This window comes from Lichtheimia ornata (genome assembly GCF_029851405.1).
Source record: "Lichtheimia ornata isolate CBS 291.66 chromosome Unknown scaffold00102, whole genome shotgun sequence".
Lineage (NCBI taxonomy): Eukaryota > Fungi > Mucoromycota > Mucoromycetes > Mucorales > Lichtheimiaceae > Lichtheimia > Lichtheimia ornata.
The window spans coordinates 14,964-29,211 of record NW_026695422.1 but is presented as its reverse complement, the minus strand read 5'-3'; the positions used below and the strand labels follow the sequence as shown (position 1 = coordinate 29,211).

The window sequence follows — 14,248 nt, the reverse complement described above, 5'->3', positions numbered from 1 at the left end:
TTATTCCAATACGCCATGAATTTTGAAGAGATCGAAGAGCAAGTAAGCACGCAATTCCCTTCCTCTACGTGTAACCCTTTTATAACACACATTCCAACCTGTGATGAAAGGATGGCATCCGATTTTCTTGGAATGCTTGGCCGTCATCCCGCGTCGAAGCTACCAAGGCTGTTGTCCCCATTGCTTGCTTGTATACGCCCTTGAAAGAACGCGATGATTTCGTGGAAGCGCCAATCTGGTATGAACCCGTCATGTGCAAGGCTCCTTGTAGAGCTATCCTTAATCCTTATTGGTAAAGTATTGGGAGGGGTTGTATAGGTATGTGTATACAGGGTCCTCTAACGATGGGATATGTATCTCTAGTCAAATCGATGTACGTGGCAAGCTGTGGATTTGCCCCTTCTGTTTGCAACGCAACGCCTTCCCTCCTCACTACAAGGACATCTCCAACACCAATCTGCCTGCCGAGTTGTTGCCAAAGTACACCACCATCGAGTACAACTTGAACCGTGTTGCGCAAATCCCTCCCATCTTTTTATACGTCGTCGATACTTGCCTTGAAGATGAGGATTTGAAGGCTCTTAAGGATGCATTGATTGTCAGCCTCAGCTTGCTTCCTCCTTACGCTTGGGTGGGTCTCATCACTTATGGCACCATGGTGAGTAACATGCAATGTATGTAATGATAGTATGAGAATCCTAATGTTATCGCTATAGACACAAGTCCATGAGCTTGGTTTTCCTGATTGCCCAAAGTCATTTGTGTTCCGAGGCACCAAGGAGTATACTGGAAAGCAAGTACAGGATATGCTAGGTTTGGCAGGATCAGCTGTGAGACCCGGTCAACCTGCTGCCGCTCCAGGTCAACCCCCTCAAATGAGCATGCCCGCTAATAGGTACACACTTGATGATGTTACGGTGATTTATTTTTTCTATATGACTAAGCTATGGATGTATTTAGATTCTTGCTTCCTGTCAAGGACTGTGAGTTTGTGTTGACTTCCATCTTGGAGAATTTGCAGCGTGACCCTTGGCCAGTGGCAAATGACAAGCGTGCTGAGCGTTGTACAGGTGTTGCTATGAGTGTGGCTGTTGGATTGCTTGAGGTAAGGAAAGGATATGGCTACTTGATGGATGCCTCTTTGCTCATTTAGATCATACATAGACCACATTCCCCAATACGGGTGCTCGTGTCATGATGTTTAGCGGTGGTCCAGCAACTGTTGGCCCTGGTATGGTGGTGAGCACTGAGCTTCGTGAACCAATCCGATCCCACCACGATATCGAAAAGGAAACAGCAAAGTATTACAAGAAGGCTGTCAAGGTAAAATGGGATCAATGTCGTTGAATCACCATCATCTACTTACATGGATTGGTGATTATAGTACTATGATGGACTTGCCAAACGTGCATCTACCAATGGCCATACGATCGATATATTTGCTGGATGCCTTGATCAAATTGGTTTACTTGAAATGAAGTCCATGGTCAACTCTACAGGAGGCGTCATGATCTTGGCTGATTCATTCAACACGGCTATCTTCAAGCAAAGTTTCCAAAGAGTGTTCCAAAAGGATAGTCAAGGACATTTGCAAATGGGTTTCAATGCAACTCTTGATGTTCAGGTATGTGTGTATATACATTGTAAAGAGACACCTTTATTGATCCAATGCAATAGACTACGCGCGAGCTTAAGGTCTGTGGTCTTATTGGTCATGCCATTTCCGCAAACAAAAAGAGTTCGTATGTTGGCGAAACTGAAATCGGCATTGGCAACACTTCAGCTTGGAAAATGTGCTCAATAACGCCCAAGACAACCAATGGCATTTACTTTGAGGTGGTGAATCAGCCTGGTGCCCAATTCCAACCCGGTTCTCGAGGCTTGATTCAATTTGTTACTCATTATCAGCACTCAAGTGGCCAATTCCGCCTTCGAGTGACCACTGTGGCTCGCAACTTTGCCGAAGGCCAAAGCCCAGAGATTGCCAACTCATTTGATCAAGAAACAGCTGCTGTGCTCATGTCTCGTATTGCTGTCTTTAAGGGTGAAATTGATGATGGACCCGATGTATTGCGTTGGCTTGATCGCATGTTGATTCGACTATGCCAACGATTCGCCGATTATCGCAAGGATGATCCACACAGCTTCAGACTTTCCGAAAACTTTTCCATTTATCCCCAATTCATGTTCCATTTGCGACGTAGTCAGTTCTTGCAAGTATTTAACAACTCACCGGATGAGACAGCTTTCTATCGGTACGTTTCCATGGAGATGGGTATACATGACTTGGTTACTAATCTAAAGTTACATATAGCCATGTCTTGGATCGCGAAAATGTGGACAACTCGCTTATCATGATTCAGCCCACGTTGACATCTTACGGCTTTGATAGCCCTCCTCAACCTGTACTTTTGGATTCGATTTCTATCAAGCCCGATGTCATTCTTTTGCTCGACACATTTTTCCATTTGCTCATTTTCCATGGTGAAACGATTGCTCAATGGCGAGAGGCAGGATACCAAGATCAAGAAGGCTATGAAAACTTTAAACAACTTCTCGAAGCCCCCATTTTGGATGCTCAAGACTTGCTCATGGATCGTTTCCCTGTGCCTCGATACATTGTGTGCGACCAAGGTGGTTCACAAGCTCGTTTCTTGCTTTCCAAACTCAATCCTTCCACCACCCACGCTTCGAACAGCCCCTACGGTGCTCCACAAGGTGCAGCAATCTTTACTGATGATGTCAGTCTACAAGTCTTTATGGAGCATTTGAAAAAGTAAGTTTATTACCCGTTTGCCAACAACAGCCATATACTAATCCGATATTATTACTATTAGGTTATCTGTAGCAGGAAGTTCATGAATAGAGAATTCAGGTTGATAAACATAAAACTACTATTATTTACAATAAGGACATGGTATCATAAAGTGAATGGAATCAATCAAAGTCATTGTCACTGGAAGTATCGCTGTCATCCATTTGCATTGAAGCATCCATCAATTTGACGCGGTTACCCAATTCTTCTCGAGCGTATTTCATTGCGCTATCACTAATCGTGAACCCTGTTGATAACACCAATTCCTGCAACGTTGATTTTTTCAATTGATCTGCCAAATGGCGTAGTGCATTGTCTGTGATACCAAGACACCGTTTGATATGTAGCACCCGCAAATTGGTTAGTCTCGCACAGACCATATCCAGCACATCGCCCGTCACGTGTGTGAGACGTTCCAAATGGAGCATGATCAGCTGATGGCGACTCGCCATTGTATCAAACAAGGAACAAAGCGTCGTTTCAGTGGTGGCATGTCGTAGTCGTGTGAGATGTAGCACTTTGAGCTTGCGTAAGCTGGCAATAGCAACCACTAATTCCTTTGCACTCAAGCTGATACCACCTAAACCCAATTCCTCAAGGCGTGGACAATGATCAAGCACAAGGGCAACATCTTGTTGACGAGCAGGCAAGCCGTTGCAGAAACAAAGACGTAGTTTCCTAAGATGAGGGAAATCGAGTGCTAGCAAGCATGCCATGGTGACCGCTGTGGATTTCACAATAAAACGCAACCCAAGTGCCTGGAGGGATGCATGTGTTTGTTGTAATAGCCAAAGTACACGTGATGATGCGCTATGATGAACATCCACTGTGAGCATGAATTGATCGGTGTTGGATGGTAGCCAATCGCAAAAATGAATCGAGTCAAGCTGAGGGGCGTATTGATGTAAGAGTTGTAATACTCGACTTGGCATTGAAAAGTTGCGTGGGCTAAGACTAATGCGGCGTAATGCTGGGAGCTGGGGTAATAATTGCTCAAGCGGGAAATCCACACGCCCACCGAATCGCAAATCGATACTTTGTAAATACTCATGCATGATGGGAAATGACCAAGCGCCATATGCCATGTCTTTGCTGGTGACACGGTATTCAATATCAATGAGATTGGGACAAAATCGAAATACGATATCAAGCACAGTACTCGGTATCAACGTATGCAAATGTGAAAGCGTCATGCTGGTGATGCTGTTTCCCGTCAGCTGAAGAAATCCATACAAATCAAATTCCCAACTCAAATGCACTATAAGAGAATATACACGTTATTATCCTAGGTAAGTACATGTAGATGCTTGTTATTTACCTTGTCGTATGGAACAACATCCCTGGTTGATAAGGAAACAAAGGACATCCGATTTGGCTGTTTGACGTCGATGGATGTGTAGAGAGCGTACATCGTTGCCTTGGATATAGGACGTATAGGGAAGCAAGTCGTTTGGAAGGCTGCATTCGAGGTCTGAAAGACTATGCCATAACCCGTTCCACTGAAACAATAAAAAGGATCGCCAAGAGCGAGCTACACGGGTGCATTGTATGCATTGACTCCATGACAACCTTGAAAAGACTTGGTCCAGAAGCTCATGGGGAAGGATTGTCACAAAAGAACCGTTGGTTGTATCCATGTTGCGATGACTACCACGAATAACATATTGGTTTCTCAAAAGCTTTGCGTGTGAACGAGTAAAAAGTATGCGTGTGTGAAAGTGAAATAATAGATGGGTTTGTGTGGGTGGGTGGGTGCGTGTGGGGGTGCGTGTATGTGCGTGTGTCGGTGCTGGGAATCTTGTGTCGTCCACCTACAGCAGCCCTCTTTGCTCCTGGTACTCTTTCCACCACACTCCCAGATCGCGATGCCTAAGTACTACTGCGGTAATCCTCCTTGATCCTTTGCTACACTTGCCATGTGTCAATACTAATCGCGTTTACAACAGAGTATTGTGATATCTTTCTCACGCACGACAGCTGTAAGCCAATGAATATAGATCAAGGACACCAGATGCTGATTATAGACACTTGCACTTTATAGCTTCGGTGCGAAAGGCTCACAACGCGGGAAAAAACCATATCGCCAATGTCCGGAACTATTATGCAGGTGTGTTTGTATATTGATGGGAAATGTACTGGATATAGACTGATACCAACGTATAATAGAGATCGGTCAGGATAAGGCACAAGCAATCATTGATGAAATCACAAAGGCATATGAAAACTCTGCTGCAGGTAAGGATGGGTTATGAGATGATGTAGGATTGAAGGATTGATCATCCATGTATTCATAGTGTTGCCTCCTCAATACTCTGGTTATCCACAACCTTCCATGGGACCACCTTGTAAGATATATTGAATGAATGGATGAAAGGAAGGCAAGCGTCATGGTATGTTTTAACTGGACTTTTTTCTTTTAGATGGTGCTCCTCCACATATGATGGGTCGTCCACCTATGCCACCACCACCACACATGATGGGTCGTCCACCACCACCAGGATATCCATTCCCACCTCCTCCTGGAATGATGCCACCTCCAGGTAAGTTACCTGATTACTGTGATCGTTTATATATAGGTCATTTCTTTCTAACCCTGAGGCATTACATAATAGGTCAACGCCCTCCACCACCTGCTCCATATGGTCAAGGACGTCCACCACCACCACCATCTGGTTATTATAGTCCTCAGGGAGGTTCACCCTACCGTCCTCAATCATCACCTCCACCCACATCAGGTCCACCCATGCATGCCCCTCCTCATTCTTCACCTCCACCTCCACCTCCATCATCCCAATGATAAATTTTGTTAGATTGATGAGCAAATACAACATGCTGATTTGTGATGCATGATCTTTTGTACAGGCAAAACGCATAATTAAAACGATCAAGTTGACTCGACCAATCATATGGATCATTATGCACCCATCATGGATTGCATCTAAAAGTTGCTGTTCCCGCCATATGTCAAACGTCAATCAATCCTGTTGTTGTTGTTGTTGTGTGAACAAAAAGGGGTAATCGAAAGAAGTCTTTATATGGAAGGAGGGCGATCAATGGATTCCAGAACGATGGTCGCCATGCCAACGGTATGCATGCACCAGTACATTGGATTGGGATGCGTCGTATGTATATCGGGATAAATGCATGCCCAGCTTGGCGACATTAGCTTGACATGCGTAACTCACCTTTTAGTAAAAGCATGCACATCACTCCCTTCCTGAACCATCGTTGCCATGCGAACGGAAATATATGGTAGCAACGCGCTTGGTAAGATGCTGCTGCTGTATAAAGTAGAATGTTCAAAACCAAAAATGAAAGCATCTCCGGTCATTGTTAAGCGTGCAAGAACGCTATAATTTATCTGCATTCGTGTGGGATTTACATAACGAACATGTCAATGGAGTTAACCGAGCACGTGTCAATGCCAATTATGAGTGGTGCGGCGAGGCATTCAAGATCGTTTATTACATTGCCCAATTTAAAGTTTATTATCTTTGTTCACTTTTTGTCACACTCTCCTTTATTATTCTCTCTTTCATTTCTTTCACTCTTTTATATATCTGATATGGATCACGGCGGACACGGTGGACACGTTGGCCATGGCGATATGCCAGCAGCTACCTGCAACATGAATGCAAGTACTTCTATGATTGGGGAGGGGTTGGGGTCCCATTCCAAGCGGCAGCTGACATTGGACTGGCATGTAGATGCTCTTCAACTGGCAAATCGAGGATACATGTATCGTGTTTGAATGGTGGCACATTCGCACAGCTTATGGGTTTTGGGGCTCTTGTCTTGTCGTGTTCGCTATTGCTGCTGGATATGAGTTTTTACGCGTAAAGTCAAACAACATTGATCAGCTGTGGAACGAGGCCCGTGCCAAACGAGGCGAACAAGGCCTATTGGCAAATGATGGACCCTTGTTGCGAGGACAATCACCAAGGTAAACACCGTGCATTGAGGATACTTTTACATCATGTTGCTGAACGTGCTTCTTTTTCTTTTTAGATTGACGACGCAACAAGAAATCATCCGGTCAGCTTTGTATGCAGTGCTTGTAGGCATCAGCTTTTGGCTCATGTTGGTGTTCATGACCTATAACGGTTACTTAATGCTATCCGTAGTGCTTGGAGCAGGTGTTGGTCACTTCGCGTTTGGTCAAGGTCATTTGACAGCAGATAGATCCATCCAATGCCATTAGTTGTTGTAGCATTTTTCTCCCATTCTCTTACTTAGCCTACACTACCATCATCGTCATCATCATCATCATACTTAATATTATATACCGCCATTTACAACTTATACTATACTATACGTGACGTGACGTGACCAATAATGGCTATAATGGATGATGGATACTGGTAGTCATGTGCCCTCATCTCATCTTATGCAATCACACGTTATGCATTAGATCTTGTGTTCCCATTCCTTTTGTTCTCTGTAACAACTACTGGGATCCAAGAAAAAGGAGACGATTGATGTAATGCTCTTTGTAAGGTTATTAGGGGCTCCATGGCCTGTGGTCTCGAACACACAAGGGGGTCATGAGCCTTATCATGCTTTGCTCTTGCAAGTAAATGTAGATGTTGGAAATCATTATTCTTTACTTGTTAATCGTTACACGATGACTGCATGAGCACCAAGGGAGTGGTTGATGGCGGGAATTCGGGCATTGTTATTACTGTACATGTTGTACCTCGGTCATCTGACATAAGGATCCTATACCCGACAAGACACTTTAAGCTAGCCTGTGTGTATAAGATGACCCATGAAAACTCTATTAGCTCACAAAAACAATGAAAGGGATCACGTGATTTACGATCACGACCATACTATGTCCGTCATCGACATGCGTCCAAATACATGATGACAGCCCATAATAGCACAAAAAGACAAAAACAAGTGTGCAAGATACAAATCGATGTTTATTGGATAGATGACAACCAACAAAGTCTTGCAGAATGGAAAAGTCCAGGGTAGGTCTTCTAATTCCTCGGGTGAGCTTTACTAGAACAACCCCGGTCAACTGTATTATTCATCCTTACATCTTGTTGTGGCGAGAAAAGGGGTGCTTTATTTCTTGCAACCACAGCCAGCACAAGTACAAGTGGTACCACAGTTACTAAAGACAAGATGGTGAATCTCTATGCTTATGAAGGATGATGATGAGAATACTTACCCGCAGCATTTACCGTCGCTAGATTGCATGTTTGAATATAAAACTTGATGGAGGAAAGAAAGATTGGGGAAGAAAAAGCAAGCGGCGACAGGTTTATATATCTTTTTTAGAATGAAAATGAACTTTATTTTTTTCTCTATAGTACTGATTTGGGATGAGAGAGGAGCGTAGGGGTACACGAGCGTGGGGATCACACGCAAAATAGGACTGGTTGGTTGTGGTGGTGAATGGTGAACGGGTGCATCATATCATCATCTGATTGTTTTTCGAATATCCTTATCGGGATTGAGACATGCCGCCGTAAGAGACTTGTGCATTGGCTCTGTTGGCCAGGGCCTGCTTGTGAACCTGTGCCTTCTTTTGCAAAGTGGGACTAGTGCCTTCAATCACATCGAATACTTCAGAAGCAAAACGTTGCTCAAATGTCTTTTCAGATCGCTTGGAAGCTGAATCAAGCATCCATACAATAGCTCGTCGACGACGTTGACGTAAACGCAAAGGTGTTGGTACATGGAGTGCCTTGCTGCCCTTCTTCGTAGTCGTGAGCTTCATAAGGGGTGATGCCGTTTCAACAGCCTCTGACAAGGTTTGATAAGGATCGGTAATGCCGGGTTTCTTCTTCAATTCCACCATGCTGTCAGAAACAAGACGTTGTGCGCGTGCTTTCTTGCCGTCTCGCATAATGGTGTTGACAAGTTGGCTGACCAAGTCATCCTTGGGAACATGTGTCTCCGTTGTTAACGATCGTGTGAGAAACGAAGTGGTCTGCTTTCTGAATGCTTGCAAGAGAAATGACATGGTTTTAGGCTGTGAAATGGCGACTGAGTGAAATGCGACGAACGACCTTGGAATAAGTGGTGGCTTGTGGAAACAAAAGAAGCCAGGGCACGGCACACACCAGCCAATGAGGATCAATTATCGTTGCTATGCAACAATGGGACCATTATCCTTCCACCCTTCTTCTTTATATAAACCTTATACACACAAACTCTCTCTCATTCTCTATCTCTTGATCGTATTGACAGAGAAAGATGGAATATCAATCGATGGGTTTCAATAATGAAAAAGATGCCTCTTTGGTTGGCCATGCATGCTGGATACTATCATCATCAAGTTGCATTACCTTTTATATACGTAGTGGATGCAACATGGGAATGGTTAACAGGGAAAACAAAACGTTTTTGTATAATGGAGGTGCAAGATTGCAACAAGGGTTGTTTTGAATATGGCGGTAAAAGCCTTGGGTGGGCAGCGAGTGTATAGTGGCTGGCAAATGAAACACTTCGATGGGATTATATGTTGCTTTCCTAGCTAGTATTCAACAAGGTGTGTTTTGTATCAGTGGAAGGATGGTACAAGGGATTTTATTGTGCATAGAGCATGTTGTGGCATCCATGAAGCTTAAATTGCATAAGCGCGGAGACCAATATCAAATATCAGCAAGTGCGGGCCCAATGCAAAGCACCTCTTGACAAGCTACTTGTTCTCATGTCCGCTACAATTGAGCAATGCCTTCGTGAAAGGGAATGCGGTCGTCTCAAATTCAGGCCTCGACTAGGATTTACGGGCAATACCTTTGGTATGAATCTTCATTGTGAAATGGGAGTCTCTCTCTTGCAACTAAGCATTGCTTTCTCAGCACAACGAATCTATGGCGACGAATTCCTTATTTCTCGTCTCACTCTTGAGAAGGAGCTGAAGCATCACACGGGTTGCGTCAACTCATTATAGTAAGTGAGCCGGGATATAGATAAATGCCAATGTATATATAAACACTCATGTATAATATAGCTGGTCTCAAACTGGTGATAAACTCTTATCAGGATCCGATGATACGCGCGTTTGTATATGGAAGCCATGGGAAGATTATTCACTTGGATGCAGCATCGATACTGGTATGAAATGGAATAATAGCGACTTTTTTTCGATACTCATCATCTTGGATTGCAGGTCACAGTGCCAACATTTTCTCTGCAAAGTTCATGCCAGCAACCTCAGATAGCGTGGTGATCTCTGCCGCTGCCGATTCGGAAGTGCGTGTGTTTGATGTCAATGGATCCAACAATCATGGACAACTTCGACATGTTTATACTTGCCATAGTGCCAGCGTCAAGCGTATTGCCATTGACAATAGCCCTTTTGAATTCATGACATGTGCTGAAGATGGTAAGGAATATCCCAAGAAGAAGGTTGTTGTTCATCGCATTCATATTTGCATACGTAGGAACGGTCCGCCACTTTGATTTACGTCAACGCCATGTTTGCTCTCCGCATACAATCAGTTCATTTCTGGGAGGACGACAACCTTCAAGACGATATGATCAACCACGTGGACGAGATGTAAAACAAGGATGCCCTTCACCTTTGGTCGACTATAGCGAGTATGATGTGGAACTCAACTCCATGTCATTGAATCCATTACATCCTCAGTACTTTATCATTGCCGGCAAAGATGATTTTATTTATTTGCATGATCGACGCATGGTGGGACAAGGTGATCGTGGAGGCGCCAATGTTGCACACCATGCAAAATCACGTTGCGTTAAACGATTCACCTCATCCTCGGATCATCGTCGACGACGAGCACGACAAATCACAGCATGCAAATTCAACGGCTCAAATGGACGAGAGGTAATATACAAAGGGGGGAAAACCAAGCCTATCTCTTAAGACTGATGGATGTTTTCTATTGAAGTTGATTGGCAGTTGGCTATCCGATGGCATTTACCTTTTCGATATGCATGATTCACCTATTGAACGATCACCAGTCAACACGGCACGCTCATCTTCTCAGCCTAAATCAACCAACCGGGACGAGGTACCATTCTCAGGGAGAAATCTGGTGATACAACGTTTTCGAGAAGGAGAGCTCAATGATGCTATCGTTGAGATTGACAACTTATTGGCCAAAACGGATGAGAGTTTGGGAGCACATGATGACAACACCACAACAGAAGAAAACATGATTGAGAAGATATGGGAATTGTGCATGATGAGTGCTGTACGGTTACGGCGGATATATGAAGGTCGTGCAAGTCAATTTGCTGACGAGGAATTACGAGGCGAGGAGGTGGCATCAACGCGATTGTTTATTCGTGAGGCTGAAGCCGTGGCAGTTGATATTCATTGTACACGTGGTTACTGGTGCCTTGCTGTTGGCTTATGGATTGCATCAGGTGGACAACGCAGCAATGGATGCGAAGATCGTAAGGATTGGTTAGAAAAAGCTCAAGTTTATCTCGAAGAGGCACGTGCCATCTACACAAATGCCTTGTCTTCCAGCAGCAGCAGCAGCAGCAACAGCAGCTCGTCATCATCTTCTTTATCCAGTGGTGCTGAATCCTCGCTTGCCGCCTTCAACAAAAAAATTGATACGCTTCAACGAGATATCATAGCAGCCTTACATCGTGAGGAAGAAGAGGACGATGATGATGATACACGTTCGGAAACCACTACGATGGATCGATGGAAATGGCTTGACAGCATGTACATGCAACCCATGGAAGAGGATACTCAACCATCAAAATCACGCCAATCTACCGGATCACCAGGAAATGATGGTGTCGACGCGACTAGTGATGCCGCTGCTGAACATTCTATACGAAGCACTTCGACCTCGCGACATGCTACAATTGCATCCAGTGCTAGTGAGCGACCTGCATCCGATAGTGAAACTAGCAATATGGATATTGAGATTTCAAATGAAAATGACGAGAGCAACTCTGATACCCAGCATTCTGATAATTCAACGGTTGTCACCATCGATACACAACATGATCATCATCCTGATTCGCACGAGTCGTCATCATCAAGCACAAGCGGGTTTGAAGGCGAGAGCGATATCTCTATGGGCGAAGACACGGATGAAGATATCTCTGAAGATGACGAATATGAAGAAAGCAACCCGTATTATGATGAGGATGATCATGAGGAATCGGATGAAGATGATGATGCTACTTCACTAAGATCCATATCCGAGCTTGAACCTGACGTGGATATTATTGCTCATCGAAAAAAGTACGTGGGTCATTGTAATGTCAGGGTAAGTTATTTGGGTTTATTGTTGCGTTTTGAATGAGACCATCTCTGACAATGATGCCAATACGTAGACAATCAAAGACGTTAACTTTTATGGATTGAATGACGAATACATTGTTTCGGGAAGCGACTACGGCTATATCTTTATATGGGACAAGAAAACAGCACGCATAGTGCAGATTTTACAAGGTGATGAGGACACTGTGAACATCGTACAGGTAAGGAAAACACGATAGCATTGGCAATTGGAGCTCATCATCATACTCAATTAGGGTCACCCACGGATACCTGTGATAGCAACATCAGGCATCGAGAACACCATCAAGATTTTTTCACCCACATCAGCTGTGGCAACTACCTCACGCAAGCAGCATCCCAATCTTCGATCATCATATTCAGAATCATCAAGAATGTACGAGGCCGATGATATAGTAACGCGAATGATGGAAAACAACGTTACCACTGGTGATCATTATTTTACCCGACGTATGCTTTCATCTATTACTCGACAATTTCGACGCGGCGGCAATCTCGATGATGTGTTGATGATGGATGATGATGACGACGAAATGCATATAGATTGCCGAGTGCAGTAGAATCACATGTACAATGAAAAATTCTGCAAGGGACCATGATGATCTCTATAATCCCCCTTTCCCCCCCTTTAATCCCCACTTTCCAATTCCCATACAAGCGATTTACAAAAACAGCAAAATATAAACATGTTCTTGTTCTCATGTCAGTGTATCGAAGGAAGGATGATGTTGTAAACTGGATCGAATCTATATAGATGGTGCGACCAGGGGCGAGAGATAGAGAGATGATTTGTATCGGGTGTTGTTGCTAGGAAGATAAGACTCGAGTTGGCGAATAATCCGTTTAGTGGGCATGAGCATCCACAGATTCAACGTCATAGCCGATCAAGTTTCTGCGACCAACGATTTCACCGAGAAGGAAGAAGGTGTAAAGTTCGGCAGCAACAACGCCACCCTTGACGACATCACCAGCAGTAAGGTTCTTGAAGATCGAGGGCTTAAGGTTCTTTTGAACAATTTGTTGAGCTTCGGCAAACTGGGCACCAGAGGGGAAATGCATGCCTTCCTTGACATAGACTTGCTTAGCAACCTCAGCGGCAACCTTGGCGTTGTAGACAACGGGCTTTTGGATAGCTATCGAACGTATTGACAATGAGCCTGTGTTCATTACGAATGCAATGTTGTTATTGTCAGCGACTCGAAGCACCTACCGTTCAACTTGGAAAGAGTGCCCTGAAGAGCTCCAACGATCTTGGACGACATGATGCGTGTTTAAAAAAAGAGAGAGTGAGAGAAAGGGAAGACTGTAGCCAGGTCCAAGCGCTGGGCTGTGGTAAACAAACAGCAGCCACCGACCCATGCATTCACATCCCGCTATCCCACCTTCGAACCAACCTTGTTCTCTTCATACAATACACTCTCTCACCTATGCTCGCCTTTATCAAACGGAACTTTGTGCCAGCAATGGCAGTTACCATTGTGCCATTGGGTTACTTTTTCGGTATCCAACTTCGTGAAGATCGCGATTCGAAACGGATCAAGGAGCAACTACAACAACAAAGCGAGGAAGAACGGATAGCACAACTCGAGAAAAAACGCGCTGCTCTTATTGCTGAACGTAACGCCATCATGGAGAGACGTGCCAATACTGATAGCAACAAATAATACGCATCACACATCATCATCATCATCATCCTCATCCTCCCTTCATCTCTTTTTCTTATATCCCCGATGTTGCCATGTCAACGAGAACAGTAAATGGATCATATAGTAGTGATTTATGCAACAAGCAATTGATTATTTACATTATTGAAATAAAGAGATCTAATTACATTTAAGCCAAGAGGACGGCAAAGCTAGCTGCAAAAAGAGTGACAAAAGCAGCAGCTTGGATCATAACAGATTGAGGCAATTCTGAAGAAAGTGAGCCAGCAGCCGAATTTTGACCAGTAGCTTCTGCTGCGAGAGAGGAAGCTGCAGAGTGCATGCCTCCTTGACTTGTAGTGGCACTAGCACCAGCTGCTGGAGATGATTGACCAGCACCAGCAGGCGATGAAGCTTGCTCAGTAGCTGATTGGGACATTGACATACCCGAGGCTTCTGAAGTCGAGCCCATCATACCACCAGTGGTCTCGGATTGCATACCAGCACCACCAGTTTGCGTTGGTGAAGCACCACCAC

The 14,248-nt window shown here is 44.3% G+C and overlaps 8 protein-coding genes across 8 annotated transcripts; 5 read left to right on the top strand and 3 right to left on the bottom strand.

Moving 5' to 3' along the window:
- Nucleotides 1–15: 15 nt before the first annotated feature.
- On the top strand, nt 16–2,862 carry O0I10_011836 (protein transporter SEC23; the record flags this gene model as incomplete). The annotated part of the gene is made up of 10 exons (XM_058491798.1): nt 16–42; nt 111–292; nt 364–658; nt 717–895; nt 961–1,105; nt 1,165–1,323; nt 1,385–1,624; nt 1,678–2,255; nt 2,315–2,776; nt 2,838–2,862. 10 exons carry the CDS (start codon nt 16–18, stop codon nt 2,860–2,862), a joined length of 2,292 nt encoding a protein of 763 aa, XP_058337426.1.
- A 75-nt stretch (nt 2,863–2,937) lies between these two features.
- O0I10_011835 (uncharacterized protein) lies at nt 2,938–4,452 on the bottom strand (the record flags this gene model as incomplete). The annotated part of the gene is made up of 2 exons (XM_058491797.1): nt 2,938–4,073; nt 4,134–4,452. 2 exons carry the CDS (start codon nt 4,450–4,452, stop codon nt 2,938–2,940), a joined length of 1,455 nt encoding a protein of 484 aa, XP_058337425.1.
- A 228-nt stretch (nt 4,453–4,680) lies between these two features.
- Nucleotides 4,681–5,612, top strand: O0I10_011834 (uncharacterized protein; the record flags this gene model as incomplete). Its single annotated transcript, XM_058491796.1, has 7 exons — nt 4,681–4,699; nt 4,762–4,794; nt 4,857–4,922; nt 4,982–5,050; nt 5,110–5,160; nt 5,236–5,355; nt 5,428–5,612. The coding sequence occupies 7 exons, from the start codon at nt 4,681–4,683 to the stop codon at nt 5,610–5,612; spliced, it is 543 nt and encodes a 180-aa protein (XP_058337424.1).
- Nucleotides 5,613–6,380: 768 nt separating this feature from the next.
- On the top strand, nt 6,381–7,016 carry O0I10_011833 (uncharacterized protein; the record flags this gene model as incomplete). The annotated part of the gene is made up of 3 exons (XM_058491795.1): nt 6,381–6,449; nt 6,523–6,758; nt 6,824–7,016. 3 exons carry the CDS (start codon nt 6,381–6,383, stop codon nt 7,014–7,016), a joined length of 498 nt encoding a protein of 165 aa, XP_058337423.1.
- Nucleotides 7,017–8,270: 1,254 nt separating this feature from the next.
- Nucleotides 8,271–8,792, bottom strand: O0I10_011832 (ribosomal protein S7; the record flags this gene model as incomplete). Its single annotated transcript, XM_058491794.1, has 1 exon — nt 8,271–8,792. One exon carries the CDS (start codon nt 8,790–8,792, stop codon nt 8,271–8,273), a length of 522 nt encoding a protein of 173 aa, XP_058337422.1.
- Nucleotides 8,793–9,482: 690 nt separating this feature from the next.
- O0I10_011831 (uncharacterized protein) lies at nt 9,483–12,628 on the top strand (the record flags this gene model as incomplete). The annotated part of the gene is made up of 8 exons (XM_058491793.1): nt 9,483–9,573; nt 9,634–9,724; nt 9,786–9,889; nt 9,945–10,160; nt 10,219–10,625; nt 10,690–12,036; nt 12,104–12,250; nt 12,305–12,628. 8 exons carry the CDS (start codon nt 9,483–9,485, stop codon nt 12,626–12,628), a joined length of 2,727 nt encoding a protein of 908 aa, XP_058337421.1.
- A 283-nt stretch (nt 12,629–12,911) lies between these two features.
- Nucleotides 12,912–13,330, bottom strand: O0I10_011830 (uncharacterized protein; the record flags this gene model as incomplete). Its single annotated transcript, XM_058491792.1, has 2 exons — nt 12,912–13,201; nt 13,279–13,330. 2 exons carry the CDS (start codon nt 13,328–13,330, stop codon nt 12,912–12,914), a joined length of 342 nt encoding a protein of 113 aa, XP_058337420.1.
- Nucleotides 13,331–13,495: 165 nt separating this feature from the next.
- O0I10_011829 (uncharacterized protein) lies at nt 13,496–13,732 on the top strand (the record flags this gene model as incomplete). Its single annotated transcript, XM_058491791.1, has 1 exon — nt 13,496–13,732. One exon carries the CDS (start codon nt 13,496–13,498, stop codon nt 13,730–13,732), a length of 237 nt encoding a protein of 78 aa, XP_058337419.1.
- Between the last annotated feature and the right edge of the window lie 516 nt (nt 13,733–14,248).